We start from the raw sequence: 23,989 nt of genomic DNA, 5'->3' as shown, positions 1-23,989 counted from the left end.
CCTGATGAGGTCAGCCCATCATTGGGCAGAATGGTGGGAAGTACTCGCACTTGGAGGTAGCCAGAATGGTCGGGCTATTTGTAAAGCTTTTTGCTCTTGAAGAATTATTACTCTATATTTATAATATGTAACTTCCAAAAAAATGGTGCAGAGGAGGAAGTTATATCCTTAGAGTGCATAATGAAAGGATAGTAGACACAGAAGTAAATTGGGAACTGGTGGAATAATAGTACATTAATAATATGCAGTGAGAGTGAGAGGTGGGTGTGGAGTAATAGATCAGGGATTGACTGAAGCATATGTAGCCGACACTACTCCACAAGTTCTTCTTTGACATGACTCACTTTGTACATGTGGACCCCAAGCCCTGCATTCTCTTGATTGTGTGGGAAATGTTCACATTTTGAATGGTTACACAGGCATGTGATAACCATTTAAATACTCATGTTGATGTAGGGATTCCTGAATGTTCAAGCTAGTATGGAATGGGAACCTGCATGTAGTCTCATTGAGCCTGTGCACTGACCTCACCTGAGGAGGAATGGATTTTGAGGATTATCCAGTCTTTTTAGCATTATAAGTGCCACACCTTGCCTTGGAGCACCATGAAAGCACTTGAGAAATTGATCTGAAGGCAGGATAAATTGGTCAAGCCTGTCAGGACACTCATGGAAATGTGAGTTTGACACCTTGCCAGTCAGCCTAAGATGATTCCCAGGGTCTGGGCATTCTTGACAGCCTTTCCCATCTATTCAGATTCCTATTGCCAAACAGGCTTTTATATAGAGCCCACCTCATTATAGCCTCACTACCCAAACCAAGTGAAATAAAAGATCTTCACTCCATCTGCCACCAGTATGATGCCCTGGCTCTGCCTTGGAGCATCCTAAGAACCCTGTGAAGTTTATCCAAAGGCAGGATGAATTGGCCATAAGAGGCTTTCTAGAAAAATCAAAATTTCTTACAGGACATACAGAAATGGTTGTCTGACACCCTAACTAATGAGGCAAAGGTTATCACCATCAAGACCCAGTTCAATCTTGGTCAGCCTTGACAGTCATCACTATAAAAGCATTCCTACACCCCGTTCCTGAGTCTTGGGTCGCCTTCAGCTGCCACAACTTAAGTTAATCACCTCTGTTGCAGCCTCATGGTGAGTGCAAATTGCTCTGTAATTACAACATTGTTCTGTGACCACTATTGATAGGTATATCCATATAATAATGATGGTGGTGTAGCCTTTACTAAGGCCATAAGGCTACTTTCATACTTCTGGTTTCTCACCATGGCACAATGTTGTAAACTGCAGTCTTCTGAGGATTCACAAGTAGCCTTTCATACAGCTTGATCACAATGTCTCTCTTTGATTTTGTCAAGACCTTTGACTTGCCATGGTTGCAGTTTATGCTTTGCTTACAATCCTATTCAGTATTCACAATGAATATTTAGAATATATGGACAGGTGAACCAAAATCAAGCAAATACTTCTTCACCACCTTCTGCTCTTTTCATGATTTCTGTTTCTCACATTTTCTTGTACTTAATAAAAGCACCTGCACTTGTACTATGGCCAGTACATTAAAAACCATTGCTATAATCCTAGAATTACAAAACTACTATAATTATAATGCAAAGCTGTACTCACCAAATATTATAGTGGTGCAGCATTGGTGAGTATGTATGTGCCATATACAGGTGTCAGTACATATAACTAATACATTGGTTGGATACTTCATATGTTTTTAATGCTGCACTGTATGTCATATTAATTCCATAATGCAGGAAATAGGAATCAGTATTTTATTGAACAGTAACAAGTACATGACAAATATAATATACTGTGCATCATATTTCTGAAAATTTTGAAATGAACACACAAGCAAGTTCCTTATTTAGTCCTAAATCTAATGAACACCATACCATTTGTATTTAGTACACCTTAAAGTACCTAAACTGATACATTTGTACCAGAAACAGCAACACTGCTCAGGTTGGCTTGCTTGTGCACTCTCATCAGCCACACTGCTGCATCACATTACTCTCAATTTGCTTATAAGGAGGCTCCTCATAACCAGAATTGTCGTCACATCCTGAGTAGCCTCATGTTTATTAACTGCATGTAAGAGCTTGATATGGAAGTCAAAATCCAATCATATCTACCTACCTGGAGAAGTATGCTGCAGATTGTACTTTGTCATTCTAGAGCTGTGCCAAGACTGCTCCTTACTTAGAGGATACAAAACTTGGTTTTTCATGAGCTAGATTCATAGCAGATCAATAAGTAAAAACACTGCAGCTGAGTTTCACCAGACTGCTCCATTACAGTAAGAATGAATTATATTCATGCATGGTGTGACTCATGTTCTTCATTACAGGGAACTGTGACCATTTCAGTGCCACAGCTAATGATGTTTTTGGCTAAAAACCTTAGTCTGTAATAGTGGGCTATTTATATAATTTTCAAAGCATTTCCTATTCGCCATATTACACAAGTCTAATGCCACAGTTTATGCAGTCTTCATTTATGTGGTTTTATACTCCCAGTTTAACAAATTTCATGTTGTACAATGGCTGCAAAAGAATTGACGAACTCTAAACATCATAACATGCCCATAGACCAAAGCTTTGATGTTCAATTTACAGCCATGGGAAGTATCAAAAAGTGATAAATTGTCATGTATGGCAGCTGATGATGGTATGCTCAGTTTTAAATCAATAACAGTAACTGTCAGGCACAAAGGGGTAGATGCCTCTCACGTGCTCTTCCGCCTCTCATTTTATTGCTCACACTTAATTCGCCTTGAATAATAATGGGTTTGGGCAAGCTTAACAAAAAAAAGATGTGATGGTGTTTCTTTGTGAGGGACTAAGTAATTTTGAGCTTGAAAGGAAGTTAAGATCAGAGTCAGCATTCACACAGATGGCAAAAGTTTCACCAGCACTGGGAATAGCTGTCACTCCCAAGAGAAAGAAAGGCTCTTGGAGAAGACTAATACAAGAGTGAAGTTGATAGGATGTATGCTTTGCAAAAACTGAGTCACTCCTCATTCTCTAGGTCAGAAGAGGCTTGTGAGCTGCAAGGTGACAGAGTTAAAACTTTCAGTTGCTAGTGCAGCCTTCACTACCCATATGACAGCTGCTTCTCATCTTATCTTCTAGTCTCACAATTACTGAGAGCCTCTCAAACAAATGCCATCATCACAACATTTCTTCATTGTTAAGATTGCCAGGACTCTTTGTAATGTAAGGAAAATTAAATATAAGCGATGAAATGAGAAGGTCGCTGTGAGGCAGAAACAGGCAGTAACAGACAGCGAGTGTGGGGAGAGATATCTCCCTCCATCCCTTGCTTGACAGTTACTGTTACCAATTAAAAAACTGAGCATAGCATCATCGGGCATGTGAGTTATCACACGTGAAAATTTACCACTTTATAAACCTCTCATGGCTATAAATCAAACATCAAAGCTTAAGTATATGGGCATGCTGTGTTTTTTACAGTTAGTTTATTTTTTTGTGGCCACTGTACATCAATGTCTTTAACACTAGCCCTACACTCTCTTTCCACAGTATGGTAATCCTCATTATCTGTAGACTTCCCACTTTTATTAATTCCACCACCCAACATTTTATTTTTGATAATAATAAAAAGAAAAATGAAAATATCTTTATCAATTGATAAATTACAAGGGCAAACCTTCTGTTTGTAATATCCTCCTACAAAGTACATTACATCACAGAAATATTGTACTCTATCATGAATTTAAGTTTAAAATTTTCAGTCTTGACAAAACTTGTAAAAAACATGGAACATAGTAGACACAGCTTGCTTTCACGTATTAAGTATGCAATGAAATTGAGCTCATGTGCAGTTTAACTTAAGCTTTGGAAGCAAACATCATATCATGACACACCCAAGTTTCCTACACAATAAGTTAAACTAACAACAAAGTTTACATTTTGTCTTAATAAAAACGGAACATGAAATCAACTAAAGCTAACAATGAGATTTAGTTTTCACTCAAGTAAAACAAAAATGGAAATTAAAACTACTAATGACTGAATCACCTGAAATCCCCAACTCTGGCCTCACCTGTAACCAAATGTCCACACCACCCCTTGCAACACATGCACACTGAAATTATCCAGCAACAATGCATCAGACATTCCCACATACACAACTGTTGAGTATGAAGTGATGGGAGGAGGAAGGAAGAGTAATTATTATGCAAAGTAACATCTGGCTGCTTAAGTGATGAAGTGGAAATCAATAGAAGGGTATTAAGACACTTGAGCAAGGTGATGCCAGGTGAAAGGGAAGGGCAACCATACAATGTCACAGTATTAATTGATTTCTTTCCCTAGTGTCCCAGGGGTCACTTTGGGACAGCAAGGATGACTGTGTGTTGGCCACCTGCTTGCGCTGTGACCACATTCCGCTCAGCCAACTGTTTCCCTCCCAGAGGCACTGGCACCAGCTGGTCTTCATCATCACCCTGGGCCAGCTGGTTATTGGTGCCCATGCCAAATCCAAACACCTGGCCTGGAAAGGGAGAGATCCCGTCACCACAGTTTTAAAATTTTAGAGTATGTACAGCTTCCCATACTGTAATTTTTTATTTGACACTTTGCTAATGACCTGACAATACTTAAATGAAATAGTGAGTAACCTTGCATACTAGTACAGTTACTAAAATGCTAGTACTTGATCAATTGTTTTACTGTCAGTAGTACACTTCATAAGTGAATTTTATACAATCCAAACTTTCATAAGTGAATTTTATATAATCCAAACTTTCAACAGACCATAGCCATAGCTATCAAAAGCTTAAGATGTCCTTATGTACACTTAAGAATCAGAGACATTTCATATTCATTGTACCGATCCCCTACTTTAGATGTTCAAGTGAAAATGTTAGTTTCTTCTGGTTTACAAGTAAAATAGAATATCCTTTTCACACAATCAATCACACATTTTTGCTTTGGTGTCCTTTCATATTACAGTCCCCTTTAATGCACACTTTCCATCTCTCCTCAATTTACTAATACTTTCACATCCAGTTAGCTATTTATTTTTTTTTATAAATAAGTTATGCATTTTATTTTTTTTTGCTCTGCCTTGTGCTAACCTTTTATCTTCAGCGATGCCTAAAATTTTACCTCTAATTACAAACAACCTATCCATTGCATTGTTAATACACCTTCATTACAAGTTAGGGTGCAAAACAAAAAGTGAAATAATTGACATCAAGGCGACTGGCAGTTTTACTTTACCTCCACTCTGTCCAAGCCAGCATCAGTGATCACTTACATTATTCAATAAATATCCCATGAAAACAGTAGGAACTGCCAGAGCTGTGACATAATTAAAAATTGAGTGTGCCTCTTGCTCAGCACTGTTAGAAGGATGTCTATAAGTATGCGGAATATGGGAAGGGACAGAGAGAGGAAGGAGGATTTTGGGGGAGGTGGGGGGTCTCTGGTGAATTACTGCAGTATTACTGTAGGGTGTAGACTGAGTTGGAGAGATTGAACAGACCAGATGCACTGGCAACTTCACAGTGTGGTGCTGAAAGCAAAGTATTGAATACTTTTTTTGTCTGCAATCCCATTCCCCTACAGTATGGTTAAGTACCACAAGATACAATTTAATGTAATAAACCTACATTTAGTGTCAGACAACCTTTAATGTTTTTTTTTTTTTTTCCCCCATGTGATACTGGGGTTTGTGCCTTGCTTGCTACTGACCGTCACCAAACACTAAATTCAAGTTTTTAGCGAGCATAATCAAAATAATTTCTAGCATCATTAAAATGTCATTAAAATAACATGATATAACATTCTCTCCCACAGATGACTTGCCAGGGTGTCACTGATTAACTTGGCTCCTACCACTACTAATTTGTACTACAAGTACAAATTAGACTTCCTATTTGCTGCCTGTGATGCTAGCTATGAGCTGCCTTGTGTGCCAAGAGTTCTAAGGACTCCAATTTTTTATTTTTTTTATTTTTATTCAATAAAATTTTGTACAATTGTAATGGATGATCCTTTTATCCTATTCTCAGCCTTTCTGTGTACCATCTACCCACATTAAGGTATGAAAACTGTTAGTAGTTACTATCTTTGCACTATACCACACCTAATGATGACGTCCAAAAGTGGTAACCAGGTCACTCAGTTGATGCTCTCAACCACTGAATGACCTACAGTTGGCACCACTCAACTTGAGATCACATTGGGTTATATGTCACCAACTACTAGCATGCCTATTATTTTGCCGCTGTGTCCACCAAGAAAAATCATTACTATATGGCAACATCAGAGTTCTCACCCAATGCACTGAATGACTAGAAATGGTCAGTTTTAATTACACATTCATAGAGAATTAATTACACTTGCATGGAGAAAAATGTGTGGTTTCCTATCAAGTGCCTCTGCCTGGACCCACCTCCAGCTTTGAGTTATGTGCCAATTTCCTATGATGTGAGAATGTACAAGTGTGCCTAATACAGTGCTACAAATTAAGCCCAATACCAAGGAAATAAGTCGGCAAAGTGGCATAATCCAGTTACAATGCACCACCTGGCCTCCAAGTTTAAGGCTTCTATAGAGCATGAGACACCCTTCCATAAACATGGTGGGCATGTCAAGACAGCTAAAGGAACAGAATCTCATACTTTTTCAAGATGTCTGTGTTTGTGGTGGGATATCTCACCCTCTACAGTAGCCTTAACTTGGAGACCAGGTGGCATATTCTAATTGAATTTATGGCACGTTACTGAAACATTTGTAGCACTCATCATTCTCACTACAGTAAAATCCCTCTTATTCGGCATCAACGGGACCGCCGACATGAATATTGCCGGACACTTGAATAGAAGTGAAATTATGTCCACAATCACCACCCTACACTCACCGCATCTTACCATAACAAAGATCAGCTGATCTTAATCAGCAGCTAATCTGATCAGCTGCTTAAGTGTAAGCACAACATGCTTCCTCTTTTCTACAACTTTAGGCATGATGAAGGCGTCAGGCGATAAACAGTGCACACGCGGGACTGAGTCACTGAGTAAACACAGTGCAGTGGGCCGCGGGTGGCATGAAGCAATGCGCTCTGGTGGCGAGGGGACAAAGTATGCCTCGCGCGGGAATTTTAATCGATCTTATGATTACACATTGATTTTATATTGATTTTAAGGCTAGGGGAAAAATGCGCCGGATACTCGAATGCCGGATGAGAGGGATTTTACTGTATATAAGTCTCACTGCATGTATCAGACAACACAGGAAATTTTTACACCAAAATGTGTACACACTCAAAGCCATGAAGGGGGTGAGGGCAGAGGTACTTGCTATGAAACACATTTCACCATGCAAACTTTTTTTTTTCCTTTTTCTTTAGCCAAGAATCATAGTTATGATTTTTACCTACAGTTTTTCTGTGGTAGGTACAGTAGCAGAATAATAGGTATGCTTGTTCATGGTGCACAACTCACCACCATCATGTTGAGTGGCACCAATTCTAAGCATTCCTGTGTTCTTTAAAAGATATATCAAAACTGACTTGATACTCCAGGCCAAAACATTTTCTATTTTACAAAATGCTTGCCAAAGTATTTTGACGTGAATATAACCTCAATTCACCACACAAAATATGGGAATACAGACTAATTACCATGAGAGCACATCATCCAGTGACATTGTTTTCAAGTTTGCATCTCTTCAGAGAGCAAAATCAAAGGGACAGTTGGTCACAATACAGAAAATCCCAAGTTTTGCTGGAGATGCATCTGCTTAGTCTATCTTATTAAAAAGCTAATAGGCTAACCACAAATGTAAATGAAAATTTCTTCAAAAGTAAATATAAGCTGAAGTGAAAGCTACTAGAAGACAAAAAGCAAACCCCTCATATGGAAAGCCCACAAAAAAAAAAAAAAAATTTAGTATAAAAAAAAATGCAAAAAGAACATTTAGAAATATGAGAAGACTAAAACCAGATACATTAATACAATGAAGTAAGTCTGGAAAAGGAAAGCATGAGAAAAGCATTGTAAGTCTGAAAAAGGAAAGCATGAGAAAAGGCATTGTAAGATAAAGTTTAAAATTTCAGGCAAAATAAAACTTGTAGAGAAAGGTGGAAGGCAGAAAAGATCAGAGATATCACCACCACTATTACGATAACTACTGCTGCTAAAACTACTATTACTACTACTACTATGCACACACCAAATCTAAAAAACAACACGCACCTCCCTCTACCACCACCAGTGAGACGCACTCCCCAGCAGACACACTCTTGGCCTTGTGTTCCTCCAGTGAAGTGATGGGTGTTGGTTTCTTCATGTCCTCCTTCAGCTCACCCAAACCAAGTCGTCCATATTCCCGCCGCCCCATGCAGTGAGCAACTCCGTCTTCTGTCACTCCCAAACTGTGGATCAAGGAAAGGGGTCAAGTTGGATAACAAATGGAGCTGTGGCTGGAAAATAATTTTGAAATCAACAGAAAGAGAATCTGTGTGGAAGGCAGATGATATGGGAGTGATATGAAAAGATGAAGTTAATTGCAGAGCAAGCAGATTATGCAATGTCAATTGTCTTTTGAGGGAAAAGGAGTTCAAAATGAAAACATAAATATATGAAATTAAAGACTACCACAGAAAGGTAAGGAAGAAAGTGAAGTCAATTATCTTGAGCCTATATACTGAAGGACAAATGCTGCTTCACATTGACCTTAGTTGTTTTTATGGGCAGGGGATGGCTTGCACCATGAAAGGAGAGGAGCCCCAAACTGTCAACATGGCCCAAGATTTTAACCTGAGACAATATGCAGAAAATTTCATAAAAAGCTCCTCTTAGAGTCACTCATAACTTCAAAATCCTCCTCACAGTCAGGAGCTAAACTTGTGATCATGCAGAGAAACTCACAACCCAACTCCAAACTGGGAACCAAGTGATTTATGAGTTACTTATAAGAAGGAGCAATGCGGTGTACCTTTCGCTACTAATAGCGCTAACGTTTGATTAACCCATACAGTGTTGTGCTTTGTCAGAGACAGGGGTCTTGTCAAGCTGCATTTTTTTTTATTTACCCCGTAAAAGGCGAAAAAATAAATCATTTTGTGTATATATATATATATATATATATATATATATATATATTATTCCTATGCCATGAATGGAAGTGTGGCTACCATATGATTTTGATTCTTGGATTTTTTCTCCTTTCAGAGCTCACAATATGAGACTAGAGATTATATTTTTTTTAAGCTTTTATTCTCACCTATAGTATGTGTAATAAATAAGAGTACTTCTTTACATTACAAATACCAATAAATAAACAAGAATTGTAAATTAAGAAAATGGCTGGATGTACATCTGGCAACACCCCACATCTGAAGCCCGTGCCTATTACACCCACAATTCTCAAAGAATAGAACATACTATGAATTTTATGACTTTCAGATTTGCTTTCCAATTACTCTGTTCTCATTTCCTATTTCTTATGCCTTACTGATTATAAATCTGAGAAATAATTTCTTAGGAGAAAAACTTTTTAATGTGATGATTTTTGGGGAAACACAGCAGCCCACCCTGTGTAGCCAATTCTGTAACATTTATAACCAAATTCTTTATCCACCTCCAATACCATAACTTTAAATTTAATTTTATTGCTTTCATATTATATGCATGTTGACATGGGCATCGAAGAAACAACCCCTCCCCCAATGTGTCTCAATTCCTACAGAAGTATTCAGTCTATAATAACTCAAGCCCAAAAGATATGTATGTATATAAAAACATTCACTCCTGACTGAAAATATTCTTTGTTACTGTTAGTGACAAGTCTTATGTATATAAACAAAATTGAAGGTCGTAAGATGACTCCAAAACAAAATCGCACATGTACTAAACACTTCCCTAAGAGGTACGTATATATACATACTAAACACTACACAGATTAAAAACATTCATTAAAAACATTCTTATCACAATAATAAGGATATGGTGGTATGTTTTTATCACTTTAAGGTGAAAAGTAGAAATTTTGTTAATGTAATAATTGCAGAAATGATAATCTATCATTATATTATACCTTGAAAGGAATATGTGTGGATTTACTTTGGCAGCAGATGCTGCCCACCTCAACTCAGAACACAGGTCACAAGAAATAGTCTACTGAGTACTGACAAACAGTATCAGTAAACCTTGCCAGCATGAAGCCAGTCTTGCAGTTATGCAATTGCTTAATACTATTTACTCAAACATTATTCTTATAGCAACACGATATTTTCAGGGTACAAGTTTAAACATGCAGTCCCATCCAATCGCTTAGCCCAATGAATTCCTGCTCTTTTTCTCTCTAACCCATTTCACTAACTAAATCAAACCAATCTAGACTAAACCAAACCTAGCCATACCTAATCTAAGTCAACTACTTTTACATATGTTAATTTCATTAATTAATGTTTGGTTAGGTTTAGCTGGACATTAAATTCTTACAAAACTTTGAATTGAAGTTTTCATGTAAAATCTAATTAAACCTAACTGAAATGTTTCAGCACTGTGGTATCAGGAGTTGTTGCTGCTCCACCATTATCACTGAGAGTAGCTTTTTACATTTCTTAGGAGTCCTTGTCCACAACTCATTATATCTCGAAGTGCTACAAGTACTCATAGCTCAATATGAATTTTTCTGCATTATTTATATGGCTTATGAGCTCCTCTTACAAGGTTTATAATAGCTTATAACAGACTTATGACCTTTTCTGCATACCACTCTAGGTGCCTTGGAGAGAAGATTCATAAAACAATTTCCCTCATCTCATACCATGATGCACAAATCAGGAAAGGGCTAGAATAGGAACAGAGAAATTACAGCAGAGAAAGGAGTGGGGAAGTGGTCAAGTAAGGAAAGACTGAAGAACAATGAAGGTGAGGAAAATACAGAAAAGAAGAGAAATAAGGGGCTATAAGACCTAATCACACCTGTGATTCTTAGGAACAAGCATCAGATGTCAACAGATGGAGATAAACAAAATCAGGGTGAAATAAAACATGGAGGCCTGTCTGTTCCTAACCTGTGATGCTGTCCTATTGAGAGTTGCTTCCAAGTCTTCCCAGCAAAGTTCTTGAGTCGCACTGGCTGGAACTTTTGGTTGGTGTCATCATCCCCTGAAAGTGCAGAAAGATGAAAAAAATTTCTTCCCAATACAGTACAGGATGTATGCTTATCGTGATAAACTAACAGCTGTGATGGCACTTTTTATACATGAACACATATGAGGAGTTCTTTCAATCTTTAGAAGAGGAAGAAACAACAGAGATAAAGCATCAACAGAAAGGGAAACATTAGCATTACTAGTACATATGAGGAAAGGCAATGAGTTATCTGAATTGATACACAACTAAGGCTACAATTTTATCTATACAGTTTAATACAGAATGGAATTCATTCCATCTGATTATTTTCATCATTAGGTAATTCTTTTTAGCATTTTTTCTTCACTATGCTGACTCTTAATACCAAACATCCTTCCCCTCTCACAACATTTACCATCACATAATTCCTCTTGAATCTTACCCTTTCCACTAAAATTATTCTTTATATCAAACACCATTTTCCAGATAAACTATAAGAATAATTAAATGATTCTTCATCATTAACTATCCAGCATGATCACCAGAAGCAATCAACTCCCAACAGCATCATATCTATTATAGCTCCTCACAAAAGCTGAAAGTACAGAGACAAGGGCAGTTATACCCTGATTAATTTGTGAAATATGACAGGCTGATTAAAGTACATCAAAAGCAATAGATAGCTCACCCATTTGGTTGTAGTTGTTGAGCCCAAAGCCATAGATGTCACCAGTGGCCTTGGCACGTACAAAGGTCCCCAACCCTCCGGCCCAGACCTCATCAAACAAAACAGCCTTGCGTCTATAATACACTTTGATGGGCTGGGGGTCAAGCAGTGCCTCTGCAGAAATGTTAATAAGTTAGAAGGTATCAGGAATATAATTTTATCCTAGTAACCATTATAAAATTATCATCTAACCTGTAAATCTAGCTATTCACATTTCTGGCCAACATTCAGTATAATTGCTAAAGATATTTCCTTTGTTTCCTTTCATCTTTTAAGTTCATAGCAGCAATTCTCAAACCAAGCAGCAGATATGGGAAGCAGACTTGATGATAAAGTCTAACCTTCTTATGAATAATATTATTAATACCAAACCATTTTAACTTGATGTAACACTTGGTGCTTCAAGTATGGATGGTCTACAGTAGTAATTCAAATAAACATCACATTTTAAGATGGAAAAGAAGAAAAATCATATTTTATTCAGTTAATTTGCCAATATCTTTCCTGCAATCAATCACTCACTAATTTTTATAACACATTTTTAATTTCTTATTTTTCTAATACAAGGATTCTCTTCTCAACCTTTTGCAAGCTGGTCTCACCCAAAGCTGGTTCAATGCAATTGGGATACCCCCCTCCTCAACCCCCTCCCTAACTATGCCACCATAGATAGATAGATAGATAGAATAGATAGACAGAATAGATAGACTGACAGCCCTTGCTGTATCTCCTTTGTACTAATAACCCATGAATCCATGATTCTCTGTGATTTTTTCCTCTCCCGTCCTGTGCTCAAGCTCCCCCACCCCAGGGGTGTGTGCCCCTCTAGTTGAGAACCACTACTCTCATACAATCATGAAATGTTTCAAATTTCCTCAGGACTGACTGTTTCCTTTAACATTAATAACACTCACATATACATTTTATCCACTTAAAACTTCATTTTTCATCATATGATTACACAATCAAGTTATTCTAGACCATGCGTAACCAAAACTTACGTATTCCATTCCTGTTCCTTGAGCTCCTAGAGGCAAATACCTCAGCAATCCTTCCCAGCTGCCCAATCTCTCCACAACCACAAGTGAACACCTGGCCATCCTGGGACAGCAGGGCTAGATGGTTGTTTCCTGAAGACACCTTAATGACTGGTGTACCTGCCAGCACCTGTTGAGGGGTCCTGCTCCCACTTCCTTCTGTCACCAGACCAAGTGGTCCATTGTTGTCCTGCACAGGTAAGGAGGTGAAATTAATCTTGGGGTTCTGACTAGAAAGACAATGTTTCAGTGATGTGACATCAATGCAGCCATGTAAAACAGAAGTGGTACATGTGGTTTGACAAGACATATTGCTTCACTTGTCACTGAACTGTAGTTATGCACATGAGGTGGTGGTGCATGCGATGTTGGAGGAGTATTATTACTTTTTTTTTTTTTTTAAGATTAGTTACACTAAGGAAAAATAATAGTAATATTTACATTTCCCTGAGCTTGTGGCAGGAATACTGAACATATAACAGACAAAAGAAGGAAAGAAACTTAACTTGTGATTTTAGGTTACAAGGTGAGTTAATGCAGTTAAATATTTGTTATGATCACTTTAATGGTTTTACCAGAATAACCAACAAAGCCTTGAAAATTGTCAAATGTGAACAAAACAATATGAATAATATAGAGACAAGTTTCTCTCTAGATGCTGAGACGAGCCAACCAGTGAATCTCTCATATACATCTTTTAGAAGAGAAGCACTTCAGGAACAAGAAATTATTACATCAAACTCTACTGCAGTAGCTTCTCCACCAATGCAGCAACATTTAAGCTATTAAATACCCCCCCAAAAAAAAACAGGCAGAAGGATGTATGTTTGCTATTCCAGAGTATTTACCCTGAAACAGCCCCATATGTACACATCGCCAGTCTCTGTGAGTGCTGCTGAATGGCAGTCCCCAGCAGAAATCTGTACCACTTTGGCATCCAACTCCACTACACCACTGATGAAGCAGTCCTCTTCACAGGTAGTGTTGCGGCCCAGTGCACCTTCATCATTGCAGCCCCACGTGTGTACCTGTGCAGAGGCAGTGGTGAATGTGTGAAGGAAACCTGATTAATAGCACAGATAGGCACTTTGGTACACATTATGTTTACACCCTTACAGTGTCCCACCCCACACACACACACACACACAGCCACACATTTTCACACATTTCTTAGGACTAAAAACAGCTTTACTGTCCTCTCTGTACAGCCAGAAAAGGCAGGCCTCCACCAGTCACATTATAGTAAAATTTGTTGAAATATATATACTGATACTAATTATCCAAGTAATGTCAACCACAACAGGATATTGTGACTGTGTTCATTATCTTCTACAATTTATTTATTTATTTTATTTTTTTATGTAGGAAGGACACTGGCCAAGGGAGAAAAAAAAAAAAAAAAAAAAAAAAAAAAAAAAAAAAAAAAAAAAAAAAAAGCCCACTGAGATGCCAGTCCCAGAAAAAGGTCCAAAGAGGTAGTAAAAAATTGAAGGATAAGTGTCTTGAAACCTCCCTCTTGAAGGAATTCAAGTCATGGGAAGGTGGAAATACAGAAGCAGGCAGGGAGTTCCAGAGTTTATCAGAGAATGGGATGAATGAGAATACTGGTTAACTCTTGCATTAGAGAGGACAGAATAGAGGTGAGAGAAAGAAGAGTCTTGTGCAGCAATGCCACGGGAGGAGGGGAGGCATACAGTTAGCAAGATCAGAAGAGCAGTTAGCATGAAAATAGTGGCAGAAGATAGCTAGAGATGCAACATTGGGGCGATGAGAGAGGGTGAAGACAAACAGTTAGAGGAGAGGAGTTGATGTGACGAAAAGCTTTTGATTCCACCCAGTCTAGAACAGTGGTATGAGTGGAACCCCCCCAGACATGCGAAGCATACTTCATACATGGACAGATAAGGCCCTTGTACAAAGTTAGCAGCTGGGGGTGGGTGAGAAAAACTGGCGGAGATGTCTCAGAACGCCTAACTTCAAAGAGGCTGTTTTACCTAGAGGTAAGATGTGAAGTTTCCAGTTCAGGTTATATGTAAAGGACAGAGGATGTTCAGTGTAGAAGAAGGGGACAGTTGAGTGTCACTGAAGAAGAGGGGATGGTTGTCTGGATGGTTGTGTAGAGTTGATAGATGGAGGAATTGAATTTTTGAGGCACTGAACAATACCAAGTTTGCTCTGCCCCAATCAGAAATTTTAGAAAGATCAGAAGTCAGGTGTTCTGTGGCTTCCCTGCACGAAATGTTTATTTCCTGAAGTGTTGGATTTCTATGAAAAGACATGGAAAAGTGCAGGGTGGTATCATCAGCATAGGAGTGGATAGGACAAGAAGTTTGGTTTAGAAGTTCACTGATGAATAATAAGAGAGTGGGTGACAGGACAGAACCTTGAGGAACACCACTGTTAATAGATTTAGGAGAACAGTGACCGTCTACCACAGCAGCAATGGAATGGTCAGAAAGAAAACTTGAGATGAAGTTACAGAAAGGATAGAAGCCGTAGGAAGATAGTTTGGAAAACAAAGCTTTGTGCCAGACTCTATCAAAATATTTTGATATATCCAGCTTAAAGCAAAAGTTTCACCAAAATCTCTAAAAGAGGATGACCAAGACTTGGTAAGGAAAGCCAGAAGATCACCAGTAGAGTGGCCTTGACGGAACCCATACTGGCAATCAGATAGAAGGTTGTGAAGTGATAGATGTTTAAGAATCTTCCTGTTGAGGATAGATTAAAAAACTTTAGATAGGCAGGAAATTAAAGCAATAGGATGGTAGTGTGAAGGATAAGAACAGTCACCCTTTTTAGGAACAGGCTGAATGAAAGCAAACTTCCAGCAAGAAGGAAAGGTAGATGTTGACAGACAGAGCTGAAAGGGTTTGACTAGGCAAGGTGCAAGCACAGAGGCACAGTTTCAGAGAACAATAGGAGGGACCCCATCAGGTCCATAAGCCTTCCGAGGGTTTAGGCCAGCAAGGGAATGGAAAACATCATTGCAAAGAATTTTAATATGTAACATGAAGTAGTCAGAGGGTGGAGGATAGGAAGGAACAAGCCCTGAATTGTCCAAAGTAGAGTTTTTAGCAAAGGTTTGAGCAAAGAGTTCAGCTTTAGAGATAGATGTGATAGCAGTGATGCCATCTGGTTGAAGTAAAGGAGGAAAAGAAGAAGCAAAGTTAATGGAGATATTTTTGGCGAGAAGCCAGAAATCATGAGGGGAGTTAGGTCTTGAGAGATTTTGACACTTTGTATTAATGAAGGAGTTTTTTGGCTAGTTGGAGGCAGAAACATAAAGTGCAAGAGTTTCTGGTGATGGAAGGCTTAAGTACCTTTTGTGGGCCATCTCTCTATCATGTATAGCATGAGAACGAGCTGTGTTAAACCAAGGTTTGGACGGTTTAGGTGGAGAAAAAGTGAGGAATGTACGCCTCCATGCCAGACACTATCACCTCTGTTATGTGGTCGGCACACAAAGACGGGTCTCTGACACGGAAGCAATAGTTATTCCAAGGAAAATCAACAAAATACCTCCTCAGGTGCCCCCCAACTAGCAGGGGCAAAACACCAGAGGCACCTCCGCTTAGGGGGATCATGAAGAGGGATTGGAGTGATAGGACGAGATACAGATATGATATTGTGATCAGAGGAGCCCAACAGAGAAGAGAGGGTGACAGCTAAGCAGGATTAGAGGTCAAGAAAAGGTCAAGAATGTTGGGCGTATCTCCAAGATGGTCAGGAATGCGAGTAGGGCGTTGCACCAATTGCTCTAGGTCATGGAGGATAGCAAAGTTGAGGACTAGTTCGCCAGGATGGTCAGTGAAGGGAGAGGAAAGCCAAAGCTGGTGGTGAACATTGAAGTCTCCAAGAATGGAGATCTCTGCAAAAGGGAGGAGTCAGAATGTGCTCCACTTTAGAAGTTAAATAGTCAAAGAACTTCTTATAGTCAAAGGAGTTGAGAGGTATACATCACTACATCACAGATAAATTTAGCTTGAGAGTGACTATGGTCATAGCCAGATGGTGGAAAACTCAAAAGATTCAAGAGTGTGGGCACGAGAGCAGGTTAAGTCGCTGCGCACATAAACGCAACATCAGGCTTTGGACTGAAAATGAGGATAGAGAAAGTAGGAGGGAACAAAAGGGGCTACTGTCAGTTGCCTCAGACACCTGTGTTTCAGGTATCAATCCCTAACTTAGAGTGATTTGAAGTGCACTGTACCCATATCCTTGATGACAAAATAAATGCCCACCTTTCCATTCTTGTCCAGGCACACTGTGTGAAGACCGCCAGCAGCTATGGCAACAATGCCCTCTGGGAGATCCACCACAGCTGGCCGTGTCTTCTCCTCAACATCTGGACCAAGACCCAGCTGGCCCACATCCCCCATGCCCACTGTGAGGACCACACCACTGTCCACCTGTGGCACCTCAAGCTGAACTGGAGTATGGAAAGAACAATGAGAAAAAAAAAAAGAATAAATAAAGTAAATAAATAAATAAACATAAATAAATAAATAAATAAATAAATAAATAAATAAATAAATAATAATAATAAAATAAAATCAGAAAAAGAGAATAAATAAATCAAAGCATCATAGAAAATGCAATAAAATTAAGGAAAGTAAGCCACCTGTATGCTTTAAAAATTACATGACAAAATTTTTCATATAAATAAATATTGCATATAAATGAAATCCTTACATTCCAAGAAATGTACAGTCAATTAACCTACCACACTTACTTTCACTGTGTTTAACTTTTTTCGTTTATCTTAAGTCTTATAATTTGCTAACAATCTATCAGTCACCAAGTTTTGTAAGGAGAATGTCAGCAGATACAAAGACTTTTGATCAAAGAAAACAGAAAACACTGGCAATTTATTTAACTCATGTCTTGATCTCTTCAGGAATATCCCCTAAATGGGAGGCTATGGTAGAAGAGGCCTCATCTCTCCCTGTCCAAACATTCCTTTCTCGCTTGTTCAAGTACATATCCTAACACTTCTTCCATACATGTACTCCTTTATCCTTTTAAGTGGCCTTAATCTAATAGCAGCATCAATTTCACTCATACACACTTTCTTTACAAACGCTACTCTTTATCATCTCAACAAGGCTATAGCATCTCAGTGTGTTCCTTTTCACCCACTCTACAACACACACCACTTGCAATGGTGCTCATACCACATCTCTCTTACACACTTTCATTGCTCTCACCCTCCCAACATGCCCCTCTCTGGTAACTCATTTTCAAACTATACACTTGTGACTGCTATACCCTATTCCACATCCATTTCTCTGATCATATGTCAATGTTGTCTGGAGAATACTATTCTTTAAATCTCTTCCTCTTTACTTCCAGACTTGGAAGCAATCCTAGAATGCAACTCCCTTTCACAACCCTTTTTTTATATCTCTTCATCCATCTATCTATCTTCACCTAGCACTCTGCCCAGATACTTACTCTATTACTTTCTCTGTAGTACAGTTTCTCCTCCCATAATCATTTCATGTTTCTACAGCTGATGCACCTAAGTATCCTAAAACCACACATCTTCACTTCTCTCTTCTTAAACATCATCTTTTCCTAACATTCACCCTAAGTTTGTTTCAAACTCACACCATGGAATTGGTCTAACACAATATAAAGTTCTCTTTCACTCTCTACTAGTGAAAATGTCATCTACAAATAGACATGCTATTAGGGCCCATTCTTCTCCATTCCATTTCAGTCTGGCATTAACATTTCCTACTTTAGTTTTCATCTCCTTCACATAGCCACCCACAACAATATTATATGACCACAGATACATCACACACAAACACACCAACTGGTAAAGTCATTGTAACATATAACTCAATTATTGACCATGAGTGTACTAAGGTCATTATTGAGATTACGTTTTACTTTCTTGGGCTCTGTTGCTGGAATTTCTGTTTGGGTGCGCTTCCGACCCCGGCCTCGACCTGGCTTGGCTGGCACTGCATTGGCCACTGATGCCCTGGCAGGCGCCCGAGATCTCCGCGACATCATCTGGAAGGAACAGAGGAGTGGTATATGTAGCATGTGTTCATGAAAGACATGGCATGGCTGCACATGCCTGGGGGGAGTTCCACTCATACTGCTCTTCTAGACAGGGTGGAATCAAAAGCTTTTCATCTCATCAACTCTCCTCTAACTGACTGTCTTCAGCCTCTTTCTCATCGCCGCAATGTTGCATCTCTTGCTATCTTCTACCACTATTTTCATGCAAACTGCTCCTCTTATCTTGCTAACTGCATGCCTCACCTCCTCCCACAGCCTCACTGCACAAGACTTTTTTTCTCTCACCCCTATTCTGTCCACCTTTCTAATGCAAGAGTTAACCAGTATTCTCAATCATTCATCCCTTTCTCTGGTAAACTCTGAAACTCCCTGCCTCCTTCCTATAATGAACCCCTTCAAGAGGGAGGTTTCAAGACACTTATCCTTCAATTTTTGACTACTGCTTTGGACCCTATTCGAAGACGAGCATCTCAATGTTTTTTTTTTTTGGGGGGGGTGGGGGCAATTTTTGTTGCCCTTTTGTTGTCCCTCCAACATAAAAAAAAAATATATATAGATAAATAAATAAAAAAAAAAGTAAAATTACCCATTTCCTCTTGAACCAGTTTCCTTTCATGCACAGCCATATTTTCATCACCCATTAGATAAGGTTGAAAACACTCTCTCCTTAATGGAAGTTGTCAGGGTGAAGGTGTTGTTTTGTATAATCAAATAAGTGTAGACAAAATATACCAAACATTAATTTTGTAAGGTCTTCAAAAATGTAAATGAGCAATAAAACCTTTCAATCCAGACTCCTGAATATCTGCCTAATTTTCCTTTGCCATGCTTATCAAGCAGGATGCAAGCATTGTTCGGAAAACCTAGTTCCAATACATCAAAACTTGAATTCTTAAGTAGATCCCACTCCTGGGCAGGATTATGGTGTGAGATTCAAGGGGCTACAGTAAAGTTAGGGTGTAGATTAGGATAAGGATAGGCACTTGGATTAGGTAAGGAAGCGGGATTTGGATTAGGAACAGGGAGGTAATTATTAATAATCTTAAATATTTCAAGAGAGAGACTATTAACTTCATGAGATGGAAGAAGATTCCATTCCTGGAGGCTTCAGGATAGTACTGTACAGTGGGGTACTCAGCAATCAGCATACAATGTATTTGACTTACAACCAACATACTATCCAACCTTTGTGTGTGTGTGTGTGTGTGTGTGTGTGTGTGTGTGTGTGTGTGTGTGTGTGTGTGTGTGTGTGTGTGTGTGTGTGTGTGTGTGTGTGTGTGTGTGTGTATACTAACAATAAGCTTGTCAAACAACCAACTCATCACTCTAGTGAATACAAATTTTTTTTACTTTTTATGACTTTACTGGTACAGTCACAGTTATAAGTTGTGTCCTGCTTTGTCACCATGATGAACTGTAACCAACTCAGGTTCAAAGGTTTGAATAATGGTGTGTTGTGAGGAGAGCACTGTGAGGTGCCAGCAAGAGGGGGTACTGTCCTTCTCCTACCCTCCCCACCTCATCATCACCTCACACTGTTCTCCTCACAAAATACCTTTGTTCAAATCTTCGAACCTGAATTAGTTACAATTCATAATGGCGACAAAGCAGGACAACTTATGATTGTGACTGTATATTTACTAAGGGTACATACTTTGCTAAGCAATATAGCAATGTAAGTTAAAAGACATTACTTTTAGTACAAAATTCAAAACTTTTTGACCTTACTGGTACTCTTACTAACACTGCGTACTTTGCTATGCATTGTAGGTTAAAAGACATTGTTTTTATTAATTTTACTGCACTTTTAAGTGCCTTTTAATTCTTTAGGTTTTTGAGAACAGTCTTGTCACCCAACTTTTTTTTTGCTTCTGACAGCAATTTTGGAATAAATTAAGTCATAAACTATGTATATCAGTGCAGTAACAATAAAAGCTTTGGTAATCACATTGTGCAGATCTCATCACTGAATGTTTGGTATGGTGATTTGTGGTGTCAAGAGGATTAAGACAGTGGTCATCTCTGCAAATGCAGGATCATTTATCCTAAAGTTGCCAGCAATGAATAGTGGAGTAAATCTACTATAGCTGCCCTAAAAATTGGCAGCCATTACATTCACATAACTTGACAAACAACTACATACATGCTTATGGAGATGCAATATCTATTCTTTTTAACCTTAAAATTGCTTCCTGCAAATTATTTTGGATCCCAAGATCACCACCATGGCTACTTCTGGTGAAAGGGAAGGTTAGGGTGGGTTAGACTAGGTTATGTTAAGTTGGGATAAATTAAACTAGATAGCTAAATTTAACCTTACTAGAACCATAAACAGAATAACTGCCACCCCAAGATTATACAACAGCCTTCCACCTGACTTACAAAAAAAAAAACTGCTGACATGAAAATCTTTTCAGAAAAAAAAAAGGACCTATTTTTGGAACGTTCTGATTTGGATGGCTTAACTACTACCGAGGCATATATGGTGTGATTTTTTACCTGAAGGTCAATTATGCAAATAATGGTAAAATATAAATGTATATCCTGCACAGAGTGACAAACTGGGGCCAGATGAATAAATAAGTAGTGCCTGAGTGTACAATGACCCAAAAAGTGATCTTGGGACCTAATAGCCATTATGGTTTCAACATTAAAATAAAAAAAACTGAATTCTGTTAACCCAGTCAGAGATTGGACCACCAGTGAAGCTCTCTCAAGGCAAATACATCCAACCTTCAGACAAATTTCTCAGTGTTTCTACCCAAAAGAAGTATTACACACATAACACATCTTATCCTATCCTAGCCCATCACAATGCATTGCACACACATAACATATCCTATCCTATCTTTTTTTCCCATTCCAAAACCATTACACACACACAATACATCCTACCATATCCTGTTCCAGCCCATCCCAGAAGGATTACACACACTTATCCTAGCCCATCCCAAAAGCATCACACACACACACACACACACACACACACACACACACACACACACACACACACACACACACACATCCTATCCTAGCTCATCCTAAACGAATTGCACAAACACATAACACATCCTATTCTAGCCCATCCCAAATGCATTACACATAACAAGTCCTATCCCGGCTCATCCCAAAAGCATTGCACACACACACACACACACACACACACACACACACACACACATACTATCCTATACTAGTCCATCCAAAAATCATTACACACACATACCACATCCCGTCTTATCCTAGCCCATTCCACCCCACTACAGCACAAGTGCCTGACCTTCACGTGATGTGGAGAGGTGACTGGTCAACTGGCAGACCTTTAAGAGGGTAAGGACTGTCCTGACTATACACCCAATCAACCCTACGCTCTTACCTTGTTCTTTCACCTGGCTGTCTGTCTTACTTGTTCCCTCTCTAGATGTGATACTTACCATGTAAGGACTAGAAACGTAAACAAAGCTGGAATGAAACTACAGCACATGCACACGATACTTATAGCGGCTAGTGAGCGGGCTAACCCTATATACCCATACGAATATACAATCTACCGCACTTCCTCATAAACCAACACTCATATGAGCTTCTTAGGATACCAGAAAACACGAGTAGCCTTAAGTCTCGTCGTAACAAACCACACAGCCTTATCTTACCAGAGAGTGTCCCAATACAACCCAGAAATACTTCGCGGCTTGTCTCCCACACAGCCAGCCGGGGGTATATCCTTCACCACACGCAAACTACTCTTCACATCACTACCTCCCACCGTTTTCACGTACAAATGGGCCTTTACTCACCTTCCCGGGTCCCTCGCTTCGTCCTCCACCACACATGAAAAGTAGAATTTGCCAAAGAGTAAGAGAAAATGCAAGACCCACCGCTTCCCGCACGTGGTACAAATGTTATGGTGATTTGGCGCCAAACTTAAAAGGTAGTCGGGTTGCAAGGAAGGATTTCTTTCTCTATTTCCTCCCATGTGTCAACTTCTAATTTGTCACATATGCTAGGAAATATCTTATTTATTACTAATTAAGTTATTGTGTTTATTAATCTGTTACTTTATGTTTATCTCGACAAAAAAAAAAAAAAAAGCGATCGGAGGTCTAGAGTAGTTTTTTTTTTTTATCTATTGATTTATTCCCTTTATGTCTTCCAAATACTTACATATATTAGTAAACATTTTAGTTATTAGTTTATTGATTTTTATGCATATCAATCAAAGACTTTTACATTTGCAGAAGCTGCAAAGTTTCCATAAACACGAGTTAAGTATCCGAATTTTTCCATTATTGATCATGAAAGCTTTCAGAAATCACATGTTTAGCTATGCCAACAGTTGATCATAATGTTCAATGCATTTTTAAGCCAGTATGTGGCGCGGGAGACATGAAAGGTGCATCGTTAACAGTTGTGCTGCTGTGAGCCAAGGCGTGGGAACCGGTCTCACCACTTTTTTTTTTTTTCGCCCCTAAACACACACACACACACACACACACACTCTCTCTCTCTCTCTCTCTCTCTCTCTCTCTCTCTCTCTCTCTCTCTGTATTTACCTAGTTGTATTGTACAGGGTCCGAGCTAAAGTTCGTAAGTCCTGTCTCCATATCTGCAGTTATCCAGTTTCTCTTTAAATTTACTCACCCTAATATCTGTAACCAGCTACTCACTTAAACTATTCCAGAGATCAATGTTTCGATACGAGAATCTATATTTCTTGATGTCACTGAGACATTTACTCTTCTTAATAATTTTTGTATTTCATCTCGTACATCTTGTTCCCTCATCCATATGCATTTGCAAAACTTGTCTGTCTACCTTTTCCATACGGTTTATTAATTTGTACATTGTTAACACGTCTCCTCTTTCTCTTCTCTCTACCAGTGTAATTAATCTCATTTCCTCCAGTCGTGCTTCATAAGTCTTTTCCTTCAATTCTGGCATCATCTTCGTTGCTGTCCTCTGTATTCTTTCCAGTTTCTTTATATTTTTCTTCCTATGTGGAGACCATACAACTGTCGCGTACTTCAACTTCGGGCGTATCA

At 38.8% G+C, this 23,989-nt stretch overlaps 1 protein-coding gene across 3 annotated transcripts; it reads right to left on the bottom strand.

The window, feature by feature from the left end:
- Positions 1 to 1,786: 1,786 nt before the first annotated feature.
- On the bottom strand, positions 1,787 to 22,877 carry LOC135102806 (regulator of chromosome condensation-like). 3 transcript variants are annotated; one of them, XM_064008340.1, is made up of 9 exons: positions 22,745 to 22,877; positions 18,803 to 18,935; positions 17,153 to 17,340; positions 13,757 to 13,936; positions 12,873 to 13,098; positions 11,833 to 11,985; positions 11,084 to 11,177; positions 8,256 to 8,434; positions 1,787 to 4,543 (listed from the first exon to the last, which is right to left on the bottom strand). In XM_064008340.1, exons 1-9 carry the CDS (start codon positions 22,778 to 22,780, stop codon positions 4,377 to 4,379), a joined length of 1,356 nt encoding a protein of 451 aa, XP_063864410.1. In that variant the 5' UTR covers positions 22,781 to 22,877; the 3' UTR covers positions 1,787 to 4,376. The 3 variants fall into 3 exon arrangements, with proteins under 3 accessions (XP_063864410.1, XP_063864412.1, XP_063864411.1); XM_064008342.1 differs by lacking the exon at positions 22,745 to 22,877 and adding an exon at positions 22,601 to 22,717; XM_064008341.1 differs by lacking the exon at positions 22,745 to 22,877 and adding an exon at positions 22,382 to 22,403.
- Between the last annotated feature and the right edge of the window lie 1,112 nt (positions 22,878 to 23,989).

Source organism: Scylla paramamosain, chromosome 8 (assembly GCF_035594125.1).
Source record: "Scylla paramamosain isolate STU-SP2022 chromosome 8, ASM3559412v1, whole genome shotgun sequence".
In the NCBI taxonomy this organism is placed as follows: Eukaryota; Metazoa; Arthropoda; class Malacostraca; order Decapoda; family Portunidae; genus Scylla; species Scylla paramamosain.
This window is presented reverse-complemented; position numbering and strand designations above follow the sequence as displayed.

Coding starts and splice junctions, on each gene's coding strand:
- LOC135102806 (XM_064008340.1), bottom strand. CDS start 22,780: ATGTGTGGTGGAGGACGAAGCGAGGGACCCGGGAAG. Junction 18,936..22,744: donor GAAGCGAGGGACCCGGGAAG/GTGAGTAAAGGC, acceptor TGTTCCTTCCAG/ATGATGTCGCGGAGATCTCG. Junction 13,099..13,756: donor ACATATGGGGCTGTTTCAGG/GTAAATACTCTG, acceptor TTACCTGTGCAG/GACAACAATGGACCACTTGG.